The following is a 12,180-nucleotide window of genomic DNA, read 5'->3' on the forward strand; positions in this document are numbered from 1 at the left end:
CAGATTTGGGATGTCCCCAAGGTCCCGTTGTCCCCCAAAGGATGTGAGAAAAAAATGGGATTTTTATACTTATGTGAAATCCGTTTTTCTTAATCCATTGGGGGACACCGGGCGCCCACCCTTAATGCTCTGGTTTTTCCTTCTGTTTGACATGTTGTTTGATTGTTAAGAGAATAGTGTGTTAAGTTTATTCTCTTTTCTTTGGTTCTCTCTATCTCCCTTTCTGCTGGCTTGGTTAAACATAGACTGGCCTCTAGCAGGAGGTGGGGTATAGAGGGGGTGGAGCCAGAGCTTTTGTTTTAACTGAAAATTAAAGTGCCAGCATTTCGCCTGTCCTACTCTATACCCCAAGTTCCCGGTGTCCCCCAACGGATTAAGAGAAACGCATTTTACATAAGTATAAAAATCCCTTTTTTTTTTTTTTTTTACAGTTTTGTTTCCCTTACTTAAAAACACTATGCACTTTAACATAAGCTTTAGCAGATGACGTAGATGGATTACGATCATCATGGCTGGTGCCAGCAGCTGCTTGGTGCTCCTTGTCTTTTGTGTACTGCTTTGAATCCATTTTGATAAAACAGTACAATTTTACTGCTGATTTAGAAGACAAAGCGTGCCAGCCCTATTATTTCTATTTCATGACAACTAGCAATGGATCTCTCCTAAATGTCACTGAAGACTTTGAAGAACACTGCTATCCCTCCTCTTTCTTTTCTACCAATGACGCTGCCCAACTGCACTAGAGACTGTCAAGAACCGTGCTGCCCCTTCTGTATCCCTCTGTGAAATGACATTGGAGCTCCGTGGAGGGCGGTTGAATCCAAATTTCGCGAGATCCGATGACTTAACAATGACATTTTGCCTCTTTTCAATTCCGAGGGCGCGTGAAAGTTCTGAGCCGGATCGGCTCAGTACTTGGATCTGCTTAGTTCGGGTGTGTTCGGTTCTCGGGGGAACCGAGCCTGAGCATCTCTAGAATTTAATATTCGGTTTTTCCGAAAAATTACTCCCAGATCTGCTTTTATTTGGTGGGCTTTAAAAATTAAGAAAAAAAACTATAATAAAGGTGCTAAACTCCCTAGTATTATTAGTATTGTAAGTGTGCAGTTTGCACATCTGATTCCATGCTGTTGTGCTGACCAACATCAGTAGATAGAACCAGAGTGCTATGTAGAATAGAATATAAAATCATTGTTGCATTGGCCATTGATCATACTGGCTAATTAGTGTTCTTGGAATGGAGCTCACGCTAAATGATAATAGTCAATCAGTGGGAGAGATCAGGAAAATAATTAACCAAGACCGTGGATTCATTGGATAATTTGAGCATATCCGTTCTAATGAATATCCGTAAAACTTAGAATTCTATTAAGGGCCGTGTCAGATGGCGGTGATTCATATTAACTACAACACTTAAGTCTCTCCTATAGGAGCAACCAGTCATCAGTTGAGTTTATAGAACTTATGAAAGCTCCAGGCATGATTTGGTTAGCATAATTTAATTGTCTTATATCCTTACATATACAGTGGTCACTTAAACCTCATCAGTTATGGGATCCATTGGTTATGTAAATTGGATATATACAGTACTTTGCAGGAGGATTGTTGGAGGAGCTAAGAGAAGAGTAAAAAAAAATTATTTCATCTCCACATCTGTTTTTGTTTTGGTTTTTTTTTTGGAACACAATGCTAAAAATTTTCAAAACATCCACAGTATATCTTTATTCACCTTGGCAACTGGTGCATGTGATGAAACTAGAGATGGGCGGGCTTGGTTCCCAGGGATCCGAACCCACCCGAACTTTGCCTATCCGAGTACCGCCCGTTCGGTATCAAAATCGAGGCAAAAAGTCATTGTGACGCGTTCGTATTTCAGAGCTCGGTTCTCGCGAGATTTGAAAAGCATAAATTCCCGCCTCAACAGCAATCCATCGCCATTTGACAGAGGGAGAGAGCAGGGTTAGGTCACAGGCTGTATTAGAGCAGGGACAGAGCAATAATTGTACACCTTATTCTTTGTATTATTATTTCATTTCTAATCTATTCAATTCTATTATTCCAATTCTATTAGCAGGAAGAGAGGAGAATAGAATAGGCTTTTTTTTTTTTTTTTTGCACTACAAGTGCTTTGGGGTGTCCCATATTCCCCAGTGTGAAACATTGATTTTTCTGGCTGTCAAAAGTGATATTTATCAGCAGTATCTATACAATTTTTTGCACTACAAGTGCTTTGGGCTCATTAAAATGGATTCAAAGCAGTCCACATATGAACAGAATCAGCAAGCACGTGCTGGCACCAGTCCTGATGGTAGTGTTCCCAGTACGTCATCTGGTAAAGCCTATGTAAAAGTACATAGTCTTTTTAAATCAGGGAAAAAAACACACCCAAAAAAATTTACTGTGTTGAAGTGAAAAAGAAGTGTAACTGAGGAAAAGTTAATTGCCGAAATTTTTTTTTTTAACAACATGCCATTCTTCTACACACGGTGGCAAAGAAAGAATGAGGCCTTCGCCTTTCTCTATTAGTGGCAGATCAAAAAAATGTTACTGAGCCTTCTTCTTGTACGGTCACTCGTGAGCAAGCAAGACCAAGTAATTTGGAGTCTAAAAGTGGTGCACAACTACTGTTACGCGTGAAAGCCGAGCTGCAAGAAAACAGTAAGGCTTTAGAGAATAATGTATGCTCAGAATCAGAAATAACACCAATCCCTGTGGAGAGTCCATCCACCAGTGGTATGTCTAATCGTGAGCATTCTGTTAGTGTACCCACAAAGAAGGGCCCTTTCAGCAGTTCTGCTGATGTGTGCCTGAACAGCCCGAGTGTAGCCGGTGATACACCAATTGAGGATGCCACTTTGGAATTAGAAGAGGATGAGGGGAAGATTTGTGTAGGTGACGAGGGCGCAAATGAGGATGTTGATGAGGATGATGCAGACAGATACCAAATTGCCTTTCTCAATTTCTATTTATATTCTACAGTCTATAACGGCTGAATATTTTTCTATTTTACTCCTAGTCGAGAGAGGGTCTGATGCAGACAGATACCAAACTGCCTTTGTCCATTTCTTTTAATATTCTAATTCTACAGTCTATGCAGGCTGCTTTTTTTCTATTTAACTACAAGTGGAGGATGTAATATACACGCAAAGACGATCGCTACATTGCCAATAGTCAAAGATGGAGGAGGAAGACAACCAGGTTTGTCTGTATAATTTGCAGGCAAGTGTTAGAATTAAGGACGGCCTACCAGGGATTAAACTGTTTTTTTCATAATTTATTAGCTTTTGAATTACCTCACTTATCCAAGAAACTGGTGGAGCACTACATTAGGATATTTTAGCCCAAAAAAATGGTATTTTTTTCAAAAATAGCAAAACAAAGCCAAACAAAACCAAAACACGCAAGGGCGGTGTGGCAAAACCAAAATACAATGGTAATCCAGATCCAAAACCAAAACACAGGGTTCAGTGAGCATCTCTAGATAAAACCCATATGTAGAAACATACGCCACACAATTCAAGTAAAGTGTTGATTTCGCAGGTCAAATTGTATGTTTTAAATAATTGTGCAAATATTTGGAGAAACCAATTGTGAACTCAAAGTGCAAGTGAATGCAAAGAATACGCTGGTACATATGTGCATGGTTATGTGTGTGTGTGTGTATGTATGTATATGTGTGTGTGTGTGTGTATATAGGTATGTATGTGTGTGTATATGTATGTATGTATGTATGTATGTGTGTGTATGTATATATGTGTGTATGTATGTATATATATGTGTGTGTGTTTGGGAGGTACTGTGGGGTAAGTCACAGACAAAACAGTATGCTCTAGAAAGTTATTTTTCTTTCCTTTTCTGAAAAAGAAAAACACACGCCTTCTCCCAATTATCCCTCGGTGTGGTTGCTATACCCAGGTATAACCTTCTGCCTCTGTTACTTGGCAAGTGGAAGGTACTATGAGCATGCTATTACCTTGTTATGTCAGACCAGAGAAAGACACCCTGGGCTAAATATTACACCTGCTCCAAATGTGCAGCAGGGCAGGATTTAAACCTGAGCCTTGTTGGTCAGGCATCCACCTCCTCCTTTAGGGGACTCTTGCAGGGGGAATCTGCTTGGTCCATGTCCTTAGTTAGGGAACTGCATTGGTTAAATCGGTTTCTAAACTCTCCCAGAACCCAAGCACGACGCCGTGCACTTTCTGTCTCAGAAGGGTCTTTGGTGGAGGAAAGTGAGCATTCTGACTTCCTCCTTGGTGGGTAATATGGCTGAACGCTGAAATAATCAATGCATTGAGGATCTGGTTCTGGCAGTTATCCAAGCATTGAATCTGTTGGATCTAGAGGAACCTCAGTCAGACCTTTGCCTCTTTAAGCGAGGTAAACGGCAGGTTGTCTATTTTCTGGCATCAGTGAAACTTGGGGATATAGCTGAGTCAGCTTGGAAACAGCCAGATCATAAGTTCATTATACCATACAGATTTCCTATCCTTTAGCGACTGCAGGCTTTAAATATGGCCCACTGGGAACAGGTTCCTAGGGTGGATATGCCGCTGGCCAGGTTGGTTTACCTGACTACTCTTCTGGTGCACTTCCTGAGGCCACTCACCGCAGGATGGAGGGTTTTCTTAAATCCATCTTCTTGGCAGCAGGTGCCTCACTAAGACCTATGCTGTCTTCAGTGTGGGTCGCCTGGTCACCAATTGAGACCTGGGCTGACCAGTTGGCAGCAGGCTTGCATGAATTATACATGGGGTCGTCAACATAGTCATTGCTCTAGGGTTGCTCCCCCACACCCATTTTGAGCAAAAAGGGGGGCTCCACGTCCCTCAGTGTCCCAGAGGTTGCTGACCCTTCTACCACGGATTCTGATGGCCCGATCGGCACATAGGGTCCACAGACATTCTAAGCAAGGTAACAGGAAGGTTTCTGCGGCGTCCTGCTACAGCAGAGCCTGGTTCTTTACCAGCACCTACCTCCGTGGGTTTTTTATGGCATGGTCCGTGGGTTTTTTATGGCATGGTCTTTGAGGCCAGGCTCTGGTAATTCAGAGTTCTTTTTTCCAGAGTGGTAGACACCATGCTGCGAGACTGACCTCAGGCTACATTTACTGCCAGGTTTGGCATGCCTACATTAAGTGGTGTGAAAGAAGAGTCTGCCACACGGCCAATAGGCATCTTTCCTGTATTCTAGCATGTTTTCTGGATGGCTGGGACGCAGATCTGCAACTTGGTTCCCTAAAGGTTCAAGTGTTGGACTTCTCTTATTTTTTGCAGAAAATACCAAATATTCCAGAGGTGCTGACTTTCCTTCAAGCTGTTCTGCATATTTGGTTCTGGCCATGCTTCAGAGGTCTCTCTTTGAACCAATGGGTTCATCGGAGTTCAGATTCCTTATGTGGTATTTCTCCTGGCCGTTGCTTCTGCACGGCAGGTGTTAGAGCTTGGGGCCCTTCCTGTTGGTCCCCCTGTCTCATCTTCCACGATGATAGGGCTGTGTTGAGAACTGTTTCATCTTTTCAGTCAAAAGTGGTTTTAGGTTCTTCACCTGAACCTGGAGATTGTGGTCCCAGTCTTACAGGAGGCGGCTGCCCCTGCATGCCCTTCCTCCTTTGCTTATTTGGATGTGGGTTGTGTCCTCCGCATCTTTGTGAAACTGACATCTTCACTAGGCTTAGACGAATGACTTAGTTCTTTTCACATCCAAGTAAATATAATCCATTTTTACCTGCATTGGTTGCAGATATAGGCTTCATGGGTACAATACCATAGAATTTTCTTTGTTCATGGACCACACAGTGAATTATGCTGGTGTATGTTGAGATCAGTCAGTCTATTGTTATATAATGGCATAAAATATATCATGCAAAGGTCACCAAGTATACAATTAGTGACCTTTGCACAGTGATTGACCACTTTACTACGTACATCGATCCTGAAGGGTATAACAAGCTGTGCATTCTAATATTCATCTGGTGAGACCACCGTTCTTGACTGACTGTAGCCTGTCTGTCTCTGCACAAGACATGTCAGCCTCCATTGTGTATCAAATCCCAGGGCCACCATTGCTGGATGTTTTTGTGATTGCCCATCCCTTATACATCTTATACATCTTTCCACTGCCTGATTGTGTCCAGTTTGTTTAGAAATTGTTTGTGTTGCCGATTCTCTCTGTTCTGCAATTAGTAATTGGTACCAGCTTTAAAAATACATTGTCTTCACATAAGCTGCTGTCACTTAACATGGTATATTTTAATGAACTAACTTTGTGAAGTAATCAATGACAATCTTACAAATATTGCAGTTCTATGTAAACCGTTGGTGTTTTATAATTGCTATAATAATCCAGTGTGTGTCTCCTACTTTATATACGACGTGTCATCTGTCAAAATACAGCATTTGATCCAGGTCAAAGGCTCTAGACATGGTGTTTTAGTTGTGTGTTTTACTATTGGTGTGTACAAAAGGTACACTATATAAGTAAATAGTAAGGCACTTTTTTTTACATTTTTCCTTAACTCATCACATATTAATATTTTGGTCTTTCAAATTTTAATGTTTTTTGGTTTTTTTTTAATTGCTGAGAACAAGTCACATAGCCTGTATACTTTTAAAGGCAATTTCGCAACAGTTTTACAATGGGGAAGGTAATTTGAATTCTTGTGGTTGGGCATAAGACGGCTTGCCAAATCATAGGGGAAAGGCGCAGCAAGGGATACTCTAATAATTATGCCTGAAAAGGGTCATGTTGTGTGATGCATGGGCGACTGGGGGAGCACTCTTAAAGTTCAGGTGCCCACTACCTTACTGTTAAAGTAATTCTTAAAAAAAAATAAAAAAAATAGGGTTGGTGGTTAGATTGAGAATTGCAGAACTACTTTTCATTGACCTTGAAATATGTCTATTAAATGACTAGATAGCTAAGTGACCATTTGGTGATTGAGTAGACGTAGTCAGTGTTTCTGAGTGAATGCTATGAGCGATAGGTTCTCTTTAACGTACATCTAAGGTGTAATTTCTTTTCATTGATCTGTTTTTTCTCTACAGTTAGCAAGAGCTACAGTTCGTGACCCTAAAACTGGTGTTCTAACCGTAGCCAATTACAGAGTATCTAAAAGGTGAGATATTATGTTAATGGGTTAATGTTAAATGTTAAAGAAAACCTGGCACTCTGTTTTACCCTTTTTGGCTCTTTATTTGCTTATTACATAGAACATTGTGAACTTCAGCCAGAAAAAGGGCATTTAATATGCTGTGTACTCTCTGCACCTTACACAAAGGCCAGTTTGAGTGGGCGCATTGCATCGCACTATAAGCTTGTATTACATGCTCTCTCCTGAGCAAACTGGGATTATTATGTCTAATCAGCGAATAAAAAGGTGAACGGTTGAATCTGCTAATAGGTAATCTTTAAAGTTCTAATCTTACAATGAAAGGTTTATAAACGGTTAGTATATAGTGTCTTACAGACATTTTACAACCTCTGCATTTGCTTTCTAGTGGTGCCAAATTGAAGTAAAGAGTAATGCTTTGCTCTAGCTGCCAAGAGTCTTCTGTGAAGAGGGAAAAGTCAACTGTTGCCTACATTGTTGTAAACATAGCAGTTTCTTGATCAAATTGTAGGCCATTAAGGAGAGCTAAGTAAAAAAAAGAAAGGGGTATCTTTTCACCTGAGCAAAAACATGTTGCATTGGAGGGTGAGGTAAATTTAAAATGTGGGGACAGACTTCTAGTTGGGGTATAGCATGCCCTAAATCAACTTTAAATTTCAGTGTAAAAATAAAGTCATCAAGTATTTGTGTGCTACATAAATAAAAAGCCAGTATTTCCCATATGTGCAAAATAATAAACTAATTTGCACCCCTTACATTGTAACATGGTTTGTCTAGGAGAAAAAACTCACTCATGTTTTTGCCTTGCCCTCCTTAATGACTCAGACCCTCTGCCTTGGAATGGGGTTGGACTGTCACAGACATATGCAGCATGGACTGAACATCTTTAGAATTATAATCTGAGTAAACAGGTTTTGAGACAGACAAGTAATTTATATATATATATATATATATATATATATATATATATATATATATATATATCTGCCATCTTTCTGCACTGTTCACAACACTGGAATTCTCTCTGTTTAAAACAGAATGCTAGGTGAACTGCGGTTGCTGCAGCTTGTCTTATCCCCTTCATAGACAAGCTTTCAGGGATTTAGACTTTTAGTCTGGGCGACATTTCAGATGCCTGGGAGAAGTTTTAGATGCAGCTGAAGCACAGATGAATAATTCTTGCACAGCTTTAGTTCAGTGCATAGGCTCTATTAAGGAGGAGTGGGGTTGAGTGGCTGCCTTCAGGTTACTTGTAACAACATTTGTGAAATAGACATTTAAGTTAAATAATTTTTCCTGATTAATAGCTGAAAGGAACCATTCATGCTTTATTTCCAGCATAAAATCACTTTAGTTTATTTATACCACAGTGCAAATGATTTTGCTTGTTTTTATGTAGTGCCTGGTTGGAAGAATATGATGATCCTGTTGTTGCTCGTGTAAATAAGCGTATGCAAGCCATTACGGGGCTTACCGCCGACACAGCTGAATTGTTGCAGGTACACTAAAGAAATATAAATTATTTCATTGGGATTAATTGTTTCTTTCAAGAGGTCACTAAATGTCATCATGCTACATGCCTCACATCAAAAGATTTATTTTTAAAGTGTAAAAGACATTAAGATTTTGTTAAAGAGGACATATCTAAGACTGATCCTCCTGTATCAACTACAGTCTCGGCGACTGAGGTGAACATTAATACTTCCCCTTCACCCAGCTGGAGAGGGAGTCTGCGTTGGGCATGCTAGTCAGGCACGGGCTGTTTAAATGGTAATTGCTTTTTCGGTTACCTCACCCCATGCTTTGAGTCTGCATTTAGTCCAATAAGAGTTTCTGTCACTATTGGTCCAATGTTGTGAAGTAGGAGGCTGAAGGAAATGGTAGGAGAAAAAACAGAAAACAAACGTGTTCAGGTGTTGATGCTAGAAAACATTGTTCCAAAAAAGAACTAAATATCCTTGCCAGAATCTGGCATATACAATGTTAAAACTGTGTTATTAACAAATAATAGCTCTTCAAAAGGGATTGTTGCCAATGACCCCTTCAATCTACTACCAGCAAAGCTGCAAAACGTGAACAGCATTAATTGCAGAATAGACATTACCTTTAATTTTACCAAGCTTAAAATTGCAGAATATACTACATACAAAGAGGATTGACTTTAGTATAAATTGTATTATATAAAATAAACATCCATACATATTAAAAACGCAGACATCTATAAAAGAAACTTTATATAAAAAAATCATAACTTGTATATATGGCAGTAACAAATAAGCTATCATCTGGTTAAGGATATAGAGAATACCCGCATTATATGAAGTGTTTGGATAGACTCAAATCAAACTGTTAGTTCTTGAGTCTATTACGTGTCAAAGGCAAGTTAGACAGAAATTTCATTGGTGGCATTTTAGTGTAAAAATCACCAAAATAAAGATTGTAAGTGCAAAATGTAGACTAAGTGACACGAAGTGGCAGATACAAGCGCAGTGTGCCACCAGCCATACTGCCACATCCAGCTGTGCACATTGCTGTCTATTACGGTAATGACTCTACGCTCATTTTTCTGCGCATCTGTGTGGGTTGTGAGGAAAAATGAGTGGTGAAATCTCACCAGGAAGTACCTTCATGTACTGTTCTGGAGGCAATCTGTGACATATTGCACTGAATTGAATCTCCTAACAGTCAAAAGTGAGTGAAAACTGAGCTTTGGGCCGAGTAATCCCTTGATCTTTTCCATAAATTCTAGGATGTACCTAACAACCTGTGCCTGATCACCTGAAAATTATCCATGCCTGCTATAGTCTACACACCTCATCAAAAAATGCAGCATAGCAGAGTTCTAGTTGTGAGTGGTTTCCTGACCTAATTGTGGTAATCCAGGTTGAAAGCCGGAAACAGGGCAAATTTTAGTCACTGGAATTGAAAGCGTGATATTTTTAGTTGATAAAAATGACAAAAACATAAGAGTAAAAATCCAGATTGAAAATTTATTAAGCTGTATTGGGAGGGGGGGAAAAGGTAGTAGTATTTTAAATGAAATCCAGAAACCTATGTTCTGTATGTGCCAGAAAGGGAAATGTTTACTCTAAAGACCTCTACATGTATAGGGCCCTCCACATATGTGATAACTGCTCAGAATTTTCTTGATGTCGGTTGCCATTAACATTTTGTAATGTAGAAGAATGAAGTGATGTAACCTAGAATTTGACGAATATAAGAACCACTTGGCCCATCTAGTCTGCCCATTTTTTTTTTTTTTAATTAACCCAAATTTCCTCTGAACCTACTTCCCTCCAGTTTCAGTGCATGTCCTCGTGTTTTAGTACTACTATTCCTTTAAATAATGTTTCCCTACTGTACCTTGTTAAAAGCCTTGATATATTTGAAAGTTTCTATCATGTCCCTCCTTTCCCTTCTGTGCTCCAAACTATACATTTTAAGATCTTTTAGTCTTTCTGGGACAGTTTTGGGCACTATTTTAGTTGCCCTTTGTAGAGATGTGATGTGACATGCCTGTTATACAAATACCCAACAGTGGAGATGAGCAAAATATTCAAACTGTCCGTAATATTCACCTCATTCCACATTTGGCTGTGGCATTTTGCACTTTCAGCAGATGTAATTGGTTTTTGTGTTCCCAGGTCCTACCCACCACCACATCACAGAATGATTAGTCCATCATCTTCTCCGCTAGCTACCACCAAGATGAGCTTTTAGAACGGTTAGAAGTGAGGTCTTCACCTTTAAGCAGCCGCCTTTCCCGTAGAGCTTTTTGTCCTCACATGTACTTTGATGCCCCCGGGTCTTAAGTTCAGTGTGGTAAAAGCTTATCTAAGGTGGCCAAAGTTCAGGTGGAACAATAGGCGGAAGCCCATTCTGGAGCAGGTGATCGAGACAGGCCAGGGTCAGAGGTGCGTTGTAGACAGGGTGAAGTCAGAGGGTTAGGGCCAGCCAACAGCAAGCAAGTCCAATTTCCAAGCAGAGGTCAGGGCCACAAGCAAAGTAACGGAATCCAGAGTGCAGGCAAAGGTTCAGGTAACAGGCCATCAGGCAAGGTCCAAGGTACAAGCAAGGGTCACAACAGGCAATCAATCAGGGTCAGGAGACAAACAGCAGGTCAGCAAACAATACAGATTGTGAATACTATAAATGGCAGGGAGTCTAAGCCCTTCCTGTCTTAAATACTAAATGCTGCTAATCAGGGACAAGGATTGGGCCTCACATGATTAGCCCCCAGGGGCTGCCTAATAAATACAATTAAACCTAATTAGACCGCAGTCTTTATTGTATCTAATACGCACGCGCCCGGCTGCACTGTTTTGCCAGGACTCAGCGTTGATAGCAGGCGTCCGGGCCATTGTCATGGTGACGACCGGGACTAGAGAGGGGAAGTGACGCCCCGGCTGTTGCTATGACAGTCGGGACGAAGACAGAGGAAGCGATCCGCGGCTCGTTACACAACTCTGTGAAATTGCCTGTTCTGCAACACATTTTGCCATGGCTGTACTCTATGCTACAGTATACGATATAGAGAATAGTTTTTGGTTTAGTCATAAAATGTAAGGAGTAATTGACAAGTTGTTATGCATTTCCAATTTTCCAGGTAGCAAATTATGGCATGGGAGGTCAGTATGAACCACACTTCGATTTTTCCAGAGTAAGTGAATTATAGAATATATATAAAGTATGTTTTGTTTTTATTTTTTTTGTTTGTTTGTTTTTGATTTTTGTTTGGTTCTTTTTTACCAAGAGGAAGACAATGTTTGACACATTAGGGAACCTCACAATAGCATATTTTATTACACATTTATTAGAGCATTGCACCTTATGAGACAGTCTAATTGGAAATCTTTGTATTTACTCAGATCACCACCACAATCACTTTATTTACTGTGCCTGTAAAAAGTTTTCAGTTATTATTGCAAATCAAATGTGTTTTCAGCAAAAAAACATTTGCACAGAGTTAGTTCACATGCTTGCAGTTTTTATCAGTTGTCAATCGTTTTCCACCAGGTTTGCTCTAAACAAAAGCCCAGTTAATTGTTTAATATTAGACAGGGTATGTG

At 40.1% G+C, this 12,180-nt stretch overlaps 1 protein-coding gene across 7 annotated transcripts in view; it reads left to right on the top strand.

The window, feature by feature from the left end:
• Positions 1 to 12,180, top strand: part of P4HA2 (prolyl 4-hydroxylase subunit alpha 2) — a 317,788-nt gene that overhangs the window by 134,247 nt on the left and 171,361 nt on the right. For all 7 annotated transcript variants that reach the window (XM_075209734.1, XM_075209735.1, XM_075209736.1 and 4 more), the window contains 3 exons: positions 7,047 to 7,117; positions 8,511 to 8,610; positions 11,718 to 11,771. In XM_075209734.1, coding sequence (XP_075065835.1) covers positions 7,047 to 7,117; positions 8,511 to 8,610; positions 11,718 to 11,771 — 225 coding nt within the window. The remainder of the gene's footprint in view (positions 1 to 7,046; positions 7,118 to 8,510; positions 8,611 to 11,717; positions 11,772 to 12,180) is intronic.

The sequence above is a fragment of the Mixophyes fleayi genome, chromosome 4, assembly GCF_038048845.1.
Source record: "Mixophyes fleayi isolate aMixFle1 chromosome 4, aMixFle1.hap1, whole genome shotgun sequence".
Classification (NCBI taxonomy): domain Eukaryota; kingdom Metazoa; phylum Chordata; class Amphibia; order Anura; family Limnodynastidae; genus Mixophyes; species Mixophyes fleayi.